Source organism: Rhinichthys klamathensis, unplaced genomic scaffold (assembly GCF_029890125.1).
Source record: "Rhinichthys klamathensis goyatoka isolate OS25496 unplaced genomic scaffold, OSU_Roscu_1.1 h1tg000338l_1, whole genome shotgun sequence".
Taxonomy (NCBI): domain Eukaryota; kingdom Metazoa; phylum Chordata; class Actinopteri; order Cypriniformes; family Leuciscidae; genus Rhinichthys; species Rhinichthys klamathensis.
Genome location: NW_026606852.1, coordinates 2,049,221 through 2,069,713, shown reverse-complemented (window position 1 = coordinate 2,069,713; position 20,493 = coordinate 2,049,221). Strand labels below are relative to the sequence as shown.

The 20,493-nt window shown below is 37.2% G+C and overlaps 1 protein-coding gene across 1 annotated transcript in view; it reads left to right on the top strand.

The window, feature by feature from the left end:
- The first annotated feature begins 317 nt into the window (after positions 1-317).
- hpse2 (heparanase 2) overlaps positions 318-20,493 on the top strand; it is a 103,594-nt gene continuing 83,418 nt past the window's right edge. Inside the window, exons 1-3 of the mRNA XM_056272443.1 lie at positions 318-725; positions 3,568-3,722; positions 5,143-5,304. Of these exons, the coding sequence (XP_056128418.1) occupies positions 475-725; positions 3,568-3,722; positions 5,143-5,304 (568 nt within the window). The 5' untranslated portion in view covers positions 318-474. The remainder of the gene's footprint in view (positions 726-3,567; positions 3,723-5,142; positions 5,305-20,493) is intronic.

Here is a 20,493-nt window from a genome sequence, read left to right as displayed (position 1 = left end):
GAAAACAGCCATAAGCTGGAGTTAAAAACAAACAGCATGTGAAGAACCTATCATATGACATCAGTAACTTTTTTAACTCCAAAGACCCTGCTATAGCTATAAATGGTTGTGGATATAAAAAAGTTTTTTTTTTTTGCTGAACCAAAGAACCCCTGTTTGCGTCTATTTATGTATTTCTTATTTTTGTCCACGCAGACACCCCAACCAGAAGACGCTTCTGATAAATAAGAGTCATCTTACCTTGCCGTTGCGTTACTACAGAGGGCGGTGCAGGGGCAGCAGTGTGATGGGGGCTGGCCCTCGGGCGTCAGTTTACTCCAAAACAGCTGAAGACAGGGGGGGCTGAAAGAGACACCAGCGATCCTCGCTCAAGGAGGGGCGTAAAACACTTCAGGTGCTTTTCGATCGGGTTTTATAAGGAGATCTCTGCTGGATCTCCCTCACTGCGCTCCGCCCGGTGCTTGAGGACAGAAGATGCCCAGGCAGCTCCTCTGCCCAGTGTTCGGCTCGTCACTGTGGTTGGCACTGATACTCCAGTCTCTCATTCCCTCCACCGCTACATACAGGAGACCAGTTTCCGGAGGGAAGAGACAGAGCTTTCTGGAGAGAACCTTAATTTTACTGGACGTCAATACTCGAAGCCCGGTCAAAGTTTTGAATGACAACTTCCTCTCGTTGCAGTTGGACCCATCTATCGTAAAGGATGGCTGGCTGGACTTCTTAAGGTATTACAGTTTTTGCAATCGCATCCTGCGCCTGGTGATGCTGATGTGTTTGTGTTGATTTGGGAAGATCGCAATTGCCTGCTGGAGAGGTCAGTATGTGTTTTGGAACAAGGTGATTTAAGGCTGGTTGTCGGACTACACTCTTAAAAATAAAGGGTTTTTTTTTCGCAACCATTAAAGTATTACATAACCAATAATACCATTAGCCTAAAGAAATATTTTTGGTTACTCAAAGAACCATTCAGTCAACAGTTCTTAAAATAACCATTTTATTTCTTATCTAAAGAACCTTATTCTATTATAAAGAAACTTTTGTGGAATGGAAATGTTCCATGGATGGTAAAGGTGCTTCATGGAACCTTTTTAAGAGTGTAGCAACATACAATCTTGAAGTGGTTAAGCTTGACCATGATAATGACCAGCTAGAAACCAGCTTCGATGTTCCAAACACAGCTACCCGGTTTAAACTGGATTTTCCAACAGGAACACAACTAGACATCAATATTTTTTTTTCAATAACACAAATAGGCTACCCAAACACCTAATAGGCTATTGATATCTAATAGCATAGGCTACTACTTTTTAATCTATCAACCGCTCCCTTGAGTAGGCTACAGAATCCAGTATTTTCTAAAAGTAGGTTACATTTTCCTCTTATTAGATGTTTAAACTTTTATGTTTGGTTGCACTTAGCTTTTCGGTACAGATTAGCCTATAGCGTTATCGTGTAAAACACCATGCGTTTTCGCACTCATGGACATTTATTTTACGCGTAAAGTAGAATTCATCATGTTTACTCGCAATACTTAAAACAACATCTGTTTAATCCCAACGAAACCGTGTTGTGGGGTGATGTTAGTCCATGATATATCTCTTAAGAGATTGACTCGATGAACGAATGCCTTTATATTAGAGAGTGAAACCTGAAAATACGCGCAGATTTGAATGGTTGTGTTAATTTGCACACCAGGGCTTGACCTGGAAGTGAATATGAGTGTCCCAGCCCCCAGAGGAGAAAAGACAAAAAACCATACGGAGAACCGAAATGTAAGTGTCTTTTATAGAGCCTAACAGGTTTGAGTATCGATATAATGTTTACTTCCGATGTATTATCGAATATATATTATTTTGATTTATCAGGATGAGGTGTTGGAACGAATAGATTCAATAGAATTTAAGAAGTGACCCACATAAATATGAACCCCAATCTGCTGTCGTGGCATTATTGTTCGTTTTCTCTCTTGTAAAGTGCAAGTTACAGCAGATTTACGCGGTAGGCTATGGCCTTTAAAGGGGTTTTAATTGCTACTTCGTTTCATTCTATATATGGATTGAAACAAGGACCAAATAAAAGCGGGATGTGATTTATCTACTAGGACAGTTACTCACAACTTTAAGACTTATATTTCCCCCCACATCTTATTTGGTTTGAAAATAACCTCGCAAACAGATTTGAAGTAATAGGCTACTTGATATTTGTAGCAGCTCATGATATGCACATGCATACGTTCAAAATAAGGTTTCATAATGTTAGGTAACAATACCATGATCTCATATAAATTATATCTAAATTTATTGCCGTTATATCGCCATTATTCTGCAGTAAGTTGCACTAATATTATTTGTCTTTTAAACTTAAATTGTAGGCTAGTTGTCATTTTCCAAAAATAACATGCTTATTCATGCTTCTGATTAAATGTATTAATTCACAGTATTGGACCTGACTGCAGATACTTGCTCCAGTTTTCTGTTTGCCTCCAAAATGTATTTTCTAAAATTCAGTTTCGGCCCACCGACCAACGCACCGATTAGTTTGTGGCAATTTATAGCTTGTTTTGCTGTTTCACAAAATAATATAAAACAATTCTCACAGAAGCTTTGTTTTATTTTATTTGAATACATTTGTTTATTCTTTTATTTTATCTGTTGTTGTTTTCTTAATTTTTTTTTTATTCTGGGTTCTCATAGGCGGAATATTTGCGCAATTTATTGGCCTTCTTTTAATGTGCACCTTTTACGGCTTCTCTTTTTACGACTGGTACCTTATTATGTCTCATTATTTAGTAAAGCTTTAAAAAAGGATCTGGTATTTATTTATTTCGAAAGAAACGAGCGTGTAGCTCCACAGACTGCAGCTCTGGATAATCTGCTGTTGATTTCAGCACTGCGGCCTGAAACACAATCATGTTGTGAGCTCACAATCCTGCTGTGAGTTTCCGAAAGAAAGTTAAAGCACCAATCCAATGGCGACAACCAAGTCACTGCAGAAAAAATAAATAAATATCATATTAAATAAATAGAATAAAAAGAAGTTTATAATTAATTATGAGTTTTAAAATTGCTATGAATATGATCATTTTTCTCGTGCCGGCATTACAGACTTTTACATCGTCAAAAGAATTAAGATAGTAGCATAACGTATAGGCTATATGTGTGTTATTATATGTTATATAATGTTTTTGTGTCTTTATATAGGCTAATTTAAAGGGATAAAGATCATCTATGAACAAGCCTTAAAAAGAAATTAGTGATTTTATTCGCTCCAATGGTCTAAAATCATGAAGAAAAGCTATCTTTGTGATTTTATGCACTATTCAATGTTTAATCAGGTAACCGAAATAACTTTCTTCTTATGGTAATGACTGCTATATTTAATATGAGTAGCCTACTTTAGATTGGACACATGAAAGTGATTTTTAAGGGTTCTGTCAGGCAGAAACAGCTCTTTAAGGTAAGCTAAAGCACTGCTCATTTGGACAGTGGACACAGTGATTCTGTATTAGCCCTACGGGTTTCTCTGAGAATAGCTGGATCTGTGATCTACATCTTTCTCTATCCACAGCTCCAAGCGGTTAGTCACTCTGGCACGGGGACTCTCTCCAGCTTATTTGAGGTTTGGGGGCAAACGGACTGACTTCCTCCAGTTTCATAACCTGAAGAATCTTGCAAAGTTTAGAGGGCCTGGACCGGACTATTACCTGAAAAACTATGAAGATGGTGAGGTCTAATTTGGTCATTTTCACTTAGGCAGGTATTTTGCATATATTATTGAGATGAAAAAACAAAAACTGTACCTCAGACAACTTGATGAGGAAATAACACTTAACTTATTGAAATACTATTTGCAATCATGATATTAAAGCTCTATGTGTCATTCCATATGTGGACAAATTTGCATGCATAAACCTAAAATATATTTGAATACATCTTGATGCTTTCATTTAGTCAGTGCATGCCTTTTGAACAAGAAATGCCTTTTTAATTCTGAAGACTTTTTATCAATAAACACAGAACAAAAATAAATATTCTTCGAGTATCTTGAAAACATGTCCACATGCATACATTGCTCTAGTGGTTAGTTTGTCCTCTTGATGGGCAGATAGGGTGGGCGATATGACCAAAAGCTTATACCACGATTTAAGTAACTTTATTTCACAATTATACTGGTATATATATATCACACATTATTTTTGCTTTATGATATCAACATTTTTGATACCATTGGAATTTCATAACTCTTGTCACCAATTTCAATATCACAAAAAAATTATACTAGCCTAAGTAAAACAAAACTTTCAAGCTTACCGAAGACAAGTAAACAGTGATAAAGAAAGAATAAATAATCTAATTACAAGCATGTAGGAAAACAAACTAGAATAGAACAAAGACACAAATTAAATAGACCTACCTAAAAAAAAAAAATCTAAGCACTAAATAAGAAATAGCTACTACAAAAATTGTATAAAGTAATCAAATGTATAAAAACACTGCATAGTCTTCACTGTATAAAGACTATGTAACTTATTAAAGTTACAAAAGTGATTCAGTGAAGAGCAGTGAAAGATTTTCTCTTTTTAGCCTAAATTTGTAGCTGAATTGTAGCCAAAATTTGGATGCTGTCACTTTAAGAGAGATTTCTCGTTTTCAGTAGGCGGCTATCCGTGTCCACATTGTTTCTCAACTGTTTACGTTAACTTAAGACATAAATGACTGTGTTTACTTGCAAATACAAGGTAACTTTGACATAAATATGCGCATTTAAGCGTTCAAATCTAATTATTCGACAAAAAGCACTCGGTTCAGTTCTCACGCGCTTTAAGAGCAGCGGCGTCACGTGCGCACAGTTTAACTGACAGCACCTGCAAAGCTATAGAGTTGTCTTTCGCTGATTACTGCGATTCAACTGTTTAGAAATATATATATTTTTTAAACGCAATACTTAAAAACGCATGCTTAACGATACGGGTTCGTGACTGCGTAGCACATCAACGTCATGTGAGCGTTACGGTCCAAAATCTCTACCGGTTGGTTGACAAATTACAGTGTCGGTTAATCGTGTCTACCGGTATATCGCACACCCCTTTCAAATATACTCACAAAAAAGAACTCCAAAATCATTATCGCGGTTTCCATGCAGACATAGTGCGCAGTGACTTCGCCCTGGACAAACAGAAGGGCTGCAAGCTGGCCAGCCACCCGGAAATGATGCTGGAACTACAGCGGGAGAAAGCGGCTCAGATGCAACAGGTCTTATTGAAAGAACAGCTCTCCAACATCTACAGCGATGTAACATTAACAGGTAGGAGATTACAGCAACATGCATACTGAGTTAATATAGTGTAGGCCTATATTTGGGTTAGGCTTTGGTTTTTGCCTCAGGGTTTCACAAAAGGGCTTTTAACAAATGTTAATGGTGCATATTGTTTGTTTGATCAGTAATCTTTAGTCATGTATATTATGGTTTAATGTAATATCTCAGGTGCGTTCTGTGTTTGAGCTCTTCTGAACTATGTTGAGTTGTTTTCTCTCATTGACGTCCAGAACCATTGGTACAGTGATGTAATTGTTGCTGCTTGTTTCCAGAAACGCAAAGGTTTAAAATGATGAGAAGATCAGCCAAGCATATGGTTTTATTGATCACTTTTAACAGCTGTGCTTTGCCTGTTTGTAAATCCAGTGTCCAATTTCAGATTTCATAGTCACACACACAGACATTGTCCCAAATGTTCAGACCATTTTAGGGTGAATAATTGTTTGAAAGGCAGAAATCTCAGAGGACCTGTCAGAGACCTTTTGTAGTACCGAAAATGTCAGATCAAGGATAGAAAAGAATGAAGCTGAATGATGACATATACAAAAGGCCAGTGGAAACAACAGCTGACAATGATTTCAGAAAATGACACTGTAAAAGCACCCGTAGTTCTGAGAGGAAGGGCAGTTTTTGCATGCGATTTAAATCAGGTCAGTACAGTAGTGTCTTTTCTATGCATATTTATGAGGGTGATTCACAAAAAAAAAAGCTGTTTTGGTTGGATCAGGTGTGATATTTTGTTTGGGTGCATTAGAACTTTGCGGTGATTTCATACAGTGTTCTTGATGAATTCTGATCCAACACTCCATGAGGGGAATTAAATGACATATTTTGGGGTTTTCCTTGACAGACTTGCTTTTTTCCCCCCATTGTTTTATTATTATAATCGTTGCAGTAATCTCAATGTAAACTCAAATCACTATCAGGTACAGTCAACCGGAGCGAGATTATTTGTTTAAAGCAGATTTACTGTGGAAAGATTGTACTAAATTTTATGTCAGGCACTGTGCGAGTTCCAGTGCAGGTCATGCTGCACATTTTCTTATTAAAATTAATATACAAGCTCAGATGAGACTTTCTGAACTGCTCTCGGCATCAAATAGACCCGAATGTTGTTCATTCATACCTAAACCGTTATCGTCTTCATGCCAGATTCAGCAAAAAAGCACTCTTCTAACTTTCACCCGTATTTTCCAAACATCTTTTTACGCACATCTGCGTTTGACGGGGCGGCTGTAAGAGGTATTAGGACTAAACACACTTAGCAAAGGAATCTCTCTCGCCGTGGATCTCAGCATGTGTGCTGCAGCAAAAGGCCCGTCGTGTGCATGACTGATGGGTGAGAATGAAGACACCTGGGTGCATGGCACAGACGACGGGTCTGTTAGCAATCAGGACGTCCCCTGCGCAGTCACTTGGCAGGTGGCAGGGGAATTGCAGAGAGATGTCCTGCCTCATCCATTTCCACTCCGCACGGGTCGGCTTTTCTGACCCTTTCTCATTTAGAGGTATCAGTAATGGGCGCGAAAGCCCCCTGCCAGTTAAAACAAACCGTGGTGAGACAAGCCCAAGGTCATTCTAGCTTTCACCTCTACACTCGCTACAGTTTAGTCCAGTGAAGTTAAAGCAAACCATCTGAGACAATTCGAGGTCAGGGCGCTTGAGAAACTCTCAAGTTATACAGTTGCACGATGCTTCTTGTTATACTCCACTTTCACTGCATTCTCTGAATTCAGTCACTGTTAGTTTCTAACAATTGAATGTAGCTTTATAAAATCTGCATTTCCTGTATTTATGCTTATAAAGCAGGAAAAGAACAATGTCAAAGGTGAACTCAGTCATTTAGAAAGAATGGAATAATACAATTAAACCAGTGTCTGTTAAAGCGATTGATTTTTAACCCTGTAAAGCCTACTGTGTCATATTTGATATGCACATTTCTAAAGCTTTTGATCAGGATCAAAACTTTGCTGAAAAACCTGTTTTACACAATCTAGTATAAGCCTTCTGTCATCTGTTTGATAGTTCATACTGTTTTAGCAAGTAAAAAACATTATGAAAACCCACCTTCAGGTTGCGGTACACTTTTTTTTTTTTTTGCCATACATCTTTACTTATTTCTAGTGCTGTGCAACGATTAATCGCATCCAAAATAGAAGTTTGTGTTTACATAATATATGTGTGTGTACTGTGTATAATCATTTTGTATATATAAATACACACATATGCATGTATTTTTTTAAGAAATATTTGCATGTACATACTGTATATATTCAAATATAATTTCTATTATATATACATATTTTATATATAAATAACACATTTTTCTTAAATATATATGCGTGTGTATTTATACAAAATTATTACACTCAGTACACACACCATTATGTAAACACAAACTTTTATTTTGGATGCGATATATCGGATTAATCGTTGCCCAGCAGCACTACATAAAGTAAATGTAAAAATAACTTTGGTAGTTATATTTTTGGATGAATTTAACATTGAAACCTCTGATTATATAATTAGATATATAGATTAAGTGTATAATGAGAGGTTTTAATGTTAATAAAAACATGTAGCAAACAACAAAACTGAATTGTACACCCAAGGAAACGACAACACAAGGTTGGAATATAGTCTATATGTAAGGGCTGAATTGTTCGCAGAAATTGAATACTTAGAGTTGGGGATTTAAGACAATCGCAAACCAGAATGATTGTTAAACATCAATCAAGTTGACTAGTAATGGCCGGTGTAACTTTCACCTTTAAAGACTTGTTGGACATTTTAACCGTACATTTCATCCGTGTGTTAGTCTGAAGTGCTGAATGAGTCATGGATTCGTGAATATGCTTGCATTCATAACCCCACTACAGATGTATATATCATTCAGTACAAGCAGACATATTAAATATGATAAATATCCACAGTACACCTTTCTAAATGACTTATGCGTGTTTTGCTCGTCACCAATTCCTGGAAACCTCTCTCTTCCACATGCATTGAGTGAAGTGTCAAATGATATGTTGCTAAATGTATTCAAATGCCATCATGTCCTCAGAGCTCGGCTGTAGAGGGCTCTATAGTTGTCATCGTGTGATTCTCAGCGTGTCTGAGGTCACGGTGCACTTTAGATCCATGTGCAGCACTACAGCCGGTTCCCCAGACTCTCAGGAGAGCGGCATTCATCATAAATAACTGTCTCTTTGTCTCTCTCTGTGATGCTAGCATGTTCAAATGCAGCATAGCTATATTCAAAGCTATTTCCTGCCTGTTTGCTCTGAGACAAATGACAGGAAGTTGTCCAGTGAGGGCAGTTTGGGTATTAGCTATAGCTGACGGTTAGCCTTTAGCCTCTCGTTTTGGTTGATCGCAGCAACATGCTTGAGTTTTTGGTCCTCAAATAGTCATTAAAAAGTAAGGAAATGTTATGAAAATGAGCTAGAGGTGAGGAAACCCGTTTTTTTTTTTTTTGCATAAAATAAACGCTTATATCTGAGAAAATGAGGAGTGGTTTTGACCAGATGCTGTCTGGAGTGAGATTGTGCCATTTCACAACACTGCGTCATTTGTTTTCCTTCTACAAGTGTGGGTAACATGCCCATGTTGTTCAGAACAGTTTTTTTGGCTCGTGGAGCCCAACTTTTTGTCCAGTTGAAAACGTTTGCACCAGAATTGGGCGGTTATTTCATTGAAATGATTGCTGGAGTATTTTGATGAATACCGCATGGCAGAATTTGATTTGCCAGTCATCGAACAGTCTTCCTGTCCTCTTCTCTCTTCTTGTCTGACTGTGCTCAAAGTGACACAAAGAGTTTGGAGTCTTTTTCTCCTCCCCCAGCAGCAGTGAAAACACACATGTGTGCACTCAACACAAACACAGTGAGTGCACATAGAATAGTGTGCTAATGATAGATCTGAGGCTCTGACAGATGTTTCTGCCTGTGAAAGAAAACATGAGTTTTTTTTTCTTCTATATCTGAGACATTAAGCAGATACTCACTCACACACATGCATAATATTCTCCAGAAGAGTTAAAGGGATAGTTCACCCAAAAAATTAGGAACAATTCTTTCATCATTTACTGTCTCATGTTGTTCCAAGCCCATAAGACTTTTGTTCATCTCAGAAAGAAAAATGAAGATTTTTGAATGAAATGTGAGAGATTTCTGTCCCTCCATTAAACGCCTATTCACCCACAACTCAGATGCCTGTTCATTAACCCTCTGGTTTCACAAACAAGGTGTAAGCCCAGTCCTAGACTAGACCTACAATGCATGTTTGAGCTGTTTTAACTAAACACAACTTCCACTGGCATATCTTAAAATATGTCAGTGCCATTTTTTTTGTCTCAAGATGCACAGTAATGTTTTTTTCTCTAAGGCACGTTAAAGTAACACCAGGTAACTTTTGCTCTCGGGGTCCCCCTACAGTTGCGAAACAGTATTGTCCTCTACTACTGTCGTAAACTCTGTCATCCTACATGCACGTGCATTTGTTGACAACAATGATAGCCCTGAACACTGTAGGAGGAGGTCACATGCAGGTGTTCTGCTTGCGTCACGTGTGAAATGTCTTCATCCCAGGTACAGTGGCATATATTTCAGCATGTCATATGAATATAATTTCATGGGTTTTATTTTTTTTTTAACGACAAATGATCGCGATGATCACGTTTACAAGCCAGCGTCATTATAGTAGCCTAGTCTATTGGTTACCGTTTTACTGAATCTATATGATACTTCAATGCAATGTTTGAGTGGTAGATAATAACCATATATCGTCAATATTATAATATCAAGCTACCATAAATGAATCTGCAAATTTTACAAATCGATTTGCATTATAGCTTGAGGCAAGACTAATAAACAAATATCACAGACATGTTAGGTATCCTAAAATATGATTTTGTACATCTTATATATTTACTTGCAAGAATGTAGCCCCTACCAAACTTGTACACGCCGTTTAGACATAGGCTTTCATTTGATTTTTTTTTTTGAAAAAAAAAAAACCAAAGAGATAGTATGCAAGCAATATACTTACTAGTCGCATGACAGCCAAGGCCGCATTGGTCGGGCACCCCTCCTCCTCATTCAGCTCACGCCAGCGAGAAAACGCTGGCCCAATGTTGATCCTCGTTCTGCCTTTAACGCGATCACTTTCTCTTTTTCTCTTTTTGCTTTGCTCCGATAAAACCTTTGCTTTCTTGTTTTTCTGTGCTGCTTCGGCAATGACTAATATATTTGGCTCGCACGTCCGATTTTAAGGAAGTGGGGCTGGTGGTGGAAGTGACGTATATGCCGTAAAGCAGTCGAATTTTGTAGTTCTCTTTGTTCGCCAATTACTACCCGAAACCCGAAGTTTAAAAGTACGATTAAAAACGCTACAGACCCCGTCAGGCTATGGCAGACGTGTCATTCAACCTATTGTAAGTCGATGTACCATCACAAGAGACTTGGAAATATATTATGAAGGTTGAAAAGTTACCTAGTGCTGCTTTAAAGCTACTTAAAAGGTTAGTTCACCCAAAAGTTATGTCATTAATGACTCACCCTCATGTCGTTCCAAGCCCGTAAGACCTCCGTTCATCTTCGGAACACACTTAAGATATTTTAGATTTAGTCCGGGAGTTTTCTGTCCCTCCATTGAAAATGTATGTACGGTATACTGTCCTTGTCCAGAAAAGAAATAAAGACATCATCAAAGTAGTCCATGTGACATCAGTGGGTTAGTTAGAATGTTTTGAAGCATCGAAAATACATTTTGGTCCTAAAATAACAAAAACTACGACTTTATTCAGCATTGTATTGTCTTCCGGTTCTGTTGTCAATCCGCGTTCAGTGACGCTGGTGACGTAAGACGCTGCTGACGTGTATCTGGTGCGAAAGTGTATTCGTAGGGCTGGGCGATAAAACGATAACGATAATTATCGCAATATAATTTTTCTCGATAAAACGATATCAAGTGTTCGATAAATGTTCGATAATGTTTATGCGCCAAAAGCGGAACGAAACTCATTTGAACTGCGCGCGCCTCATGGACTGTTTATCCGCTCGGCTCAAAGTCCAAACGGCAGCGCGCGCGAGCTCACTAGAGCAGACGCGTTTACTCTGATCGTCTCGCTCACGAGATCCAGTGAGAAGCGCTTGAATCCAGCGAAGAACACTAATGTCTCAGTGATTTAAACCAGTTTAACCCTCTGGGGTCCAAGGTGTTTTTGGGGTCCTTGAGATGTTTTGACATACTCTGACATTTGTGCTTTTTTCAGTTGCTTATAAACAAATTACTGGCAAAGGTGTAATTACACTCTATTTAGCACACACAGGGCTACCATAATATGTTATCAACATGTATGTACATTAGGGGTGGAACGGTACATGTATTCGTATCGAACCGAAACGGTACGGGCGTCACGGTTCGGTGCACGAATTTACACGGAGAATACACGGTATAAAAATAAATAAAACTCGCGTGCAAATTAATTAATGTAATGCGGAACTACCGTTAGATACGCGGGTTCTTTAGGGACACATAATCTGTACCATCGGCTCTGAACGCGCTTCACTTCAAACGTTCGCTTTATACGCGCGTCCTATTCGCTTTGGACTAGCGTCGAACTAGACGCGAATTTGACGCTCTATTCGTGTTTGGTGTGACCGCATAATGAACAGGCTGCGATGTCAAGATTGCAATGCTGGACTGTGTGTGTGTGTGTGTGTGTGTGTGTGTGTGTGTGTGTGTGTGTGTGTGTGTGTGTGTGTGCGCGCGCTGCGCGCGAGAGAGAGGCGAGATCGAACTGGGTGTGTGTGTGAGAGAGAGAGAGAGAGAGAGAGAGAGAGAGAGAGAGAGAGAGAGAGAGAGAGAGAGAGAGAGAGAGAGAGAGAGAGAGAGAGAGAGAGAGAGAGAGAGAGAGAGAGAGAGAGAGAGAGAGAGAGAGAGAGAGAGAGAGAGAGAGAGAGAGACGCGACCGAACAGTGGAAACATAAAAAAAAACACACTCCGTAATTTTGTTCATACAGATCATTAAACCTGCAAAGTGTTTAGCCTACTTATATTTGTGTACACTCGCAATAAAACACAACATTGTGCACACTGTAAACTCTTGTCAAACTGTAACCTACAACTGTCACTCAACCAAAAAACACACACACACACACACACACGCACACACACACACTGTTTTAAAAGAAAAACATATTTATCCGACTCCATTTCAAAACAGTCTGTGGGTCCCATCTTTTGGACATTCATCATATTGCATTGGTTTTCATTTCTCGTCCTCGGAGCACTAATCTTACACATTCTACATTGATTAAAAAAGAAAATCGAATGTGTTTTTAATGGTAGTATTATTTTAACAGAAATCAATTATTTATAATTCAGATGAGAATAATGTTACATTGTTAATTAATAATGTTAATTAAAATTAAGGAAAACAAATATATTGATCTGAAATATAGCAAATTAATTTTAAATTAATTCAGGTACAATTACCAAACATATCGCAAGGTCTTTTTGTCTTTTCATTAAAATAATTAATAAACTAATTATATAAAACTATTGTCAGTGCACTACAAATAAACTGGTTCTATGCCTTTATTAATAAAACTTATTTAAAAAATACAATGCCTTCTGCGTTTTTGTTTTGCTTTTCCCTCCATTGTACCGAAATCGTACCGAACCGTGATGTATGAACCGAGGTATGAACCGAACCGTGACTTCTGTGTACCGTTCCACCCCTAATGTACATGTTTGTATTTTTGAGAGAATATTGTTTATGCGTGGTTATTGAAAAAACTAAAACTTAAAGTTTCTGAAATAAGGCCACAAAACGCATACTAAATATGTGTCCACAAGACTTTTGACTAATGGATGTTGTCGCCTAGAGTTTTTTCTTCAAAATGATCTGAAAATCATCCTTTCTAATCATTCACATAAAACAATAGATTGGTTTAAATTTAAAAATGACACTTTTTGTTTGGAAAGGCAATATGCGCAGGGGTGTGACCTGCTGTGATTCACACCTGAGAAGACAATGGGCCCGCATAATGAGCGCATAATGGGGCTGCATACTAATGACCCTTTCATTCAGGTGTGTCACTGAGCCACAAGAATGCAATGACAAAATATATATATATATTAGGGATGGCCCGATACCATTTTTTTTCAAACCGATACGAGTACGAGTATTTACATTTGTGTACTTGCCGATACCGAGTACCGATACCGATATTTCTACCGCAAAAGTAATAGGCTCCCAGAAAAGAAGACGACTATTTTAGAACACAGGTTAGAAGACTGTTTTTATTTTCTTCTCTGCTTGTTTTAACAAGTCTAAAAAATAAATAAAAATTAGTAAAATAATAAATGTATTAACACACAAACCACTGTTAATTTAACATAAAAGCAAGCAGGCTACTGCGTGCATGGTCTGGCATGACTGAATGCGCGCAAAGTGCGCTCCCTTAATAAATCCTAAAAGCTGACAGTTCATCGCGATCTCACACATCTCTGTTATTATCAATGAAGCTGACTGCACAATCAATCTTTCATAATATCCACGCTTTGTTTGTTATAAATTCGAGGATTTGCCAGCATACAGAATTCAGCACTGAACAAAAAAGTCCGATTTGAGCGGTGAGGGGAGTCTATCTTAAATGCTTCTGATTGGCCATTGCGTTCCAGAAATCAACACATATGTCTGTGATTGGCTACATCGCTCAACGCTGTAACCATGTTATGAATAGAAACTCTGGCCTGTAAATCGTTTCTATTTTGTTGTAGTTGTTCTTGTTGCTTTTCTGCAAGAGATGAATAAAAATCTTTTAGTTTTTATGTTTTATTCATAGATATTTCTAGTTTGCGGGAGTCCCGCGAATCGTTTTATTCTCCCGTAACCCGCACACACAGAGTGAGTGCATTACCGCCCGCGCGCGCGCTCGGCCATCAGATCTATGATGCGTCTTCAGATGTTTAATTAGATTGCTGGTGTTAAACGATGTACTTTCTTTCCCTCCTCTCGACACCTTAGCTGAACATAACTCACAGTCTGCATTGCTGTTGTCATCACCCCTTATCTTGAAATGAGCCCAAACCGCCGACATTATACTTTCCTATGCCTCAGTTCACCTCAACAAAGCACTCGCGGCGGCCAGTTTCGTTTTGCAAAATGTACGTGGTATCGGTGCGTGGTATCGGCGAATTTTTATGAGTACGAGTACGAGTATATTAGGACAGTATCGACCCGATCCCCGATGCCAGTATCGGTATCGGGCCATCCCTAATATATATATATATATGCCTATATAATACAAAATTGGTTCACAGTTCCAATTATTTATTTATTTTTCAAATTAGAATGAATGAAATGGAATGAAAATAAAGAATGTACCTATTCCTCAGCTGGATCCGTTGCTCCTCCAAATGAAACTGCACTTCTGAGGTATTTTTTTCCAGGATTATTATTAAGATAGTATTATTCCTCACAGCGTCGTAAATCTGAGTCACTTTCGGTGGGTTATCCAGCTGATGTGGGCGTGGATCGCCTCAGAGCGTTTGTGTTTGAATGGAGCGCGCGCTCCGTGGGCGTGGTCAAATTAACTTTAATGAGCTGAGACGAGAACGACTATCATCTCTCTCTTTTCGTACAGATTACATAAAATGAGAAAATGTGTTTTTTATATAAATTACTTCATTTAAAAGAAGATAATTCAGGCTTCATGCCTGTGTGCCTGTATACCTGTTTGACTGAGTATTTGCAGTTACAGTTCATTTTTCGGACGCGTTTCAGAATGGACTTCACTGACAGAGAGAACGCAGAACGCGCATCATGTTTATTTTTCTTTATTAGGCGAAAAGCACAACACTTTGTTTTTATTGTGTGGTTCCACAAAAAAAATACAAACTTAACAGGATCGAATGATGTACAACACTTATATGTAAGATCAAAATCAACAGAGTAATTTGAGTCTCTTTTGCACTGATAAGGAAAAAAGTGAGCTGGTATCGCCGGCGAGACCGCTGACCCCAGAGGGTTAAAGGCAGATGAAACAGCGCTGACAAACAGGAGAAACCCTGTGATACAGTCAGAATATCAATTGAATCCAATCCATTTACCATGGATTTACTGTAAGGTTAGCCTAGTAATATTAACTGCACCATTAAATGTGGGATATACATATTGAATTGTATTATATTATTAATGTAGACAATGTTTAAATGACTAATGGAATATAATTACAGTATTTAATAATGTATTTAGGCCACTTTTTTCATACAAATAGCCTACCATAGAAACCATGAAGTTACATTTTGCCATGACTTTATCTGTGGTTATCATGATCTAAATGCATGATACTGGATGACAGTAGGTTAATTTTAATAAAACTCAGAATATTACATTTTACCAAATGAAAATGTGATGTTACTGTTTTTGTTATTGAACATAAATAACAAATGAACATAGTAGTATTAGCTTCAGTTAGGATACAGATTGTCTACTCAGTCAAATATGCTTTTCGAGACAAACATGTAATATTAATATTGCAGCCTGCACTGCAAACTGTGCTGAAGATACGTGCCATCAAAGTCAGGCAACACAAACCTGTTTCAAGACTTAACAATATCCCCCATTAGCACATGCAGAAACTAAGAAATATATTTTTCTATTCAGATATTTATTTTAAGGAAAAATGACAAATGATGTTTTACCTCAGATTTGTGAAATGTTCACCTGTTTGGCAAGTGTTTGTCATGATATGTTGATTATGTTCTGACAATAAAGAGTAGTTTAAAACCACAATTAACGCTCTCAATTAAAAATCTGCCTTTAAACTTGAAAGAAATAAAGATTTGATATTTATCGTGATAATTATCGATATTGACTGATATAAAAAAATTATCGTGATAATTTTTTTTGGCCATTTCGCCCAGCCCCATGTATTCGGGTTCAAATAAATATGGCTGGGCAAAAAAATGCAAGTCTTCCTCTGTGCCGAAATCCTTGGACATGTTTGCGAAGATTGTTTTGTTTACAGCGTGCGTTTACAGCGTAGTTTTTGTTATTTTTGGACCAAAATGTATTTTCGATGCTTCAAAACATTCTAACTAACCCACTGATGTCATATGGACTACTTTGATGATGTCTTTATTTCCTTTCTGGACAAGGACAGTATACTGTACATTTCCAATGGAGGGACAGAAAGCTCTCGGACTAAATCTAAAATATCTTAAACTGTGTTCCGAAGATGAACGGAGGTCTTACGGGCTTGGAACAACATGAGGGTGAGATTTTTGGGTGAACTAACCCTTTAAATGTCCTAATTAAACAAAGGCCTAATCCTGGCTTAATCTAAACCCTGTCTGTGAAACCAGGCCAAAGAGATTTGTAAAGTAAATCCATATGAATCTTCTGAAGTCTTTTGAAGAGACAGGATCACTTTATTTGATGAACTGATTTGATTTAGGCTACTATTATTCACATATAAACACTGATCAGCAAACATACATAAAATATTCAAATATTGTAAAGAGAAGCTCAATTGTACTTGAGAATACAACTATGACGAATAAACCTGATTGGTTATCGCGCGTCAATCAAGTGTGGTTGAGCTTCTGTTTACCATATTTAAGTGCTGTATGAACGTTCACTGATCAAAAGTCTAAATTAAATCTGTTTATCATATAAAGCGATCGTGTCTCTTCAGAAGACGTGGATTAAACTATTCCTGTGACTTTTTTTTTTACGATCTCTTTATGGACGTTTTGAAGCGTCAGAGGTTTAGGTGAAAAGACAGAAATCTCACATTTCATTAAAATCTCCGTTCGTCTTACGAAGATTAACATCTTATGGGTTCGGAACGACAAGAGGGTGAGTAAATGATGACAGAACTATCCCTATTTGGGTGAACAATCCCTTTAAGAGCTGAATATTTATAGGTCATACAAATAGTAAAGCTAATGAACTTGAACAATATTCTATAAGCATAAAAATGTACAGCATAATTGCGGACTATTTTTAGAGCAGTTTCACGTCTGTTTAATTGCTATACTTATTGCTATACTATATGCTTTCACTTATTATTAGGCATTATTTATATTTTACAACCATAGAGAGAGAGTTGGCAAACATGGCGTGAACATTTACAATCTCAGTGTGTGGCATGAGTGAACGGAACTGTAAATAAATGAGACACTAATACGTATAACAGACTCTTCAGAATGTTTCCACTTTGCCCATTACTCAAGACCTTGCTCTTCTAAACGACCATAAAACAACAACTGAACTGGAAAAATAAAATGTGCCACAACAGAAGGTTATGAAGACAGAGTGGACTCTAGATGCATCTCGTAAATGTAACAAGGAGCCGTCAGACTCAGACTGCGCTATATATTGCAATTTGCCAAATTAAGTGATAAACTAGCCTTTAAATGAATTTGCAAGTAGAAACAGATAATAGCAGCATATTTACAATTTTCAAAATAATGAAAATAAACTGTGACCAAATGTTAAGAGAAAACAGATGTTTACAATGCTAGGAAGGAGCCGAAATTCCCTGCTGGGTACACAAACGCAATCTAATAATGATGTTAGCGTCAAAATGATCGGATATGTTTAAAATGGAGTTTCAGATCTTAAATGCCTTGAAAATGAATTACACTTTATGGTCTAGCGTGGATAATTTAATTGCAACCAAACAGTGTTATTGAAATGAATGAAGATGGTTTTTGTAGGATTTAAAAACTGGACCCTCAAAAGCGATGCTAGTGATTCTGATATTGTTTATCAATCTGTTGTAATTCAGAAGATCTTTGTAATACTGTGGTGATCAAAGTATGATACAGCTGCTAGCTACGTTACATTTGGAAACATAAGATTACCCTACTGTGAAACATGAGGTGGGCCAGGAGATTTTGTTTCATTTTTGTTTCGGAGATGATGTTTCTTCAAATTCTGAGCCAGGAGTTTGTGGGATTTGGAAGGGCCACATTTTATACTTTTGCATCAGTTCCCTTTAGTATCAAAATCTAGGAAATGAATGATGACATGATACATTAATCTACATCTCTTTGGTGGTTTTACCAAGTCACACATATTGGAGTTATTTGCCTGGCCTTACCATGCAACACAGAATGCCAAATAATAATCCAAGATAATCCCAGCGAAGGAGTTCCCTTTCTTGCAATTGTTATAAAGCCATAAGCTTTCAGTCTTTGAAGTTTTCTTTTCATTTGATTCATTCATTTGATAGTGGTTTTTAAATGAGTCATTGTGCATGAGAATGGACTGCACTGCAGCAGCTGCAGGTAGTTTAATACCACCCCTTCATAAACAAATCTTAAACAGCTACGATTCCCAAAGACATCTGTGTTCTTAGCACATAGGTTTCAAGTGCCGACATGACTTAAACCTTTATTAAAAATCAATAAAGAATGTAATTACATAAAATGCTTTAAAGAAACCACCGTAGCAATCGCAAAATCTCAGTGGGCTTCGTTCGTGAAACGCGAGCAGAGCAAATTTCTGTGCAAATCGTTTGCAAAACCATTGCGACACAAATTACCGCATTTAATTTAATTGGATTCATGAATGTTTTACAAAAAGATTCGTTCTGCTTGTGTTTCATGACCGAGGCCCAAAGGATTTCCCAGCAAAAACTAAAATGCACTTATTTTCGTTCTTGCACAGAGATTTATATATATTTTTTATTATGCCAAGTATCAAATTGTTATATTAGTATAACACGTCTTTATTTCAACAGCAAGTTATACACATCCGGAACTTATAACTTGGAACGTGAGCTAATCGAAAATAATACATAAATCTCTGTGGAAGAACAAAATAAGTGCGCTTTCATGTTAACTTTAATGAAGGACGTATGTTTTGTACGAGGAACTGAAGACAAACGAAGGTAAACAGATCTTCGTTTGTCTTCAATTCCTTCTTTAAAACATACGTCCTTCATTACTTGCGGACTTGTAGCACTTTCCTAATTAAGCTGTCAGTCGATATTCACAGGCTCGCCCCAGAGCACCATTATATTCAGTGTTTTTTAAGGAATTAGCACTGTTGGGCATTTTGTTAATAGCCGACATCACAAAGACCGAAGGGAGTGATTGTTGTGGCAGCTTGGCGTTATGCGAGGTGAAGTCTGGTTATATATTGCCGTAGTGATTTCACCTGGCAGCCTCAGTACTCTCAGCCTGGTTGGACGTTGATGTAACTAGTTTTAATGTTCCAAGGACCATCTGGCTTCACCACAAGTTCACCCTGCACGTTGAACTTTCTCCAGGAGAATTACATGTGCATTGAAGTCGGGGTTGTGTGCCATTTAGAATTGAGAATGAGAGTGCTACTTCAGGTACTGAGTTTGAATTGAGACAGAAAACGGAATGAAGAATTGTATGAAGAAAATGATTTTTAAACATTAGGATATACACAACAAACCTCCATATTTGCAAAGTGATTACACAACACCATTTTACACTATTTCATCTGGCCAAACATCTACTGTAATGTTAATAAATATTTAATGTAACAATTATTAATATTAATAATATTACAGTATGTATTTGTTCAATGCTTTGGCTTTTTTTGGAGCTATTTTTTATTGGCGAGCAAATACAAACTAACTGACGAGATATTTCTCTACAGTGCAGGTTATTCAACATTAAATTTTTGACTGTATATAAAACGATTCTGTTAAATGAATGTGCAATACAACAGCACTCTTAGATTTAGATAAAGAAATCTAAAAACAAATTGTGACTGTTTCATTGAACAGTATTGAATGTAGTTTTAAGAAATATTTCTAATCAGACAAAATCTATTCTACATGTCAAATTATTTGATATAAGATATTTATGGGCATAAATAGTCCAAATTAATTATATTTATTAAGTGTAATTGTTTTGTTGTTGCAAAACATAATATAAATGCCTTAGACAAATGGCTAATGAATCTTTTTTGGAACTGAAATCACGTCAATTCTTCCTCCTGTCAATCCAATTCAAATTCCGGTTTAACATCCTGTGTGACATCAAATTCCAACTCATTAATAGAGAGAGACAATTTGTATTCTGCCCAACCCTGATTGAAATGTATAGGTTGTATAGCTCACTAAAATGCCTATTTCAATGAGAAAATGTAATTGAATACAATGAAATTTCCCA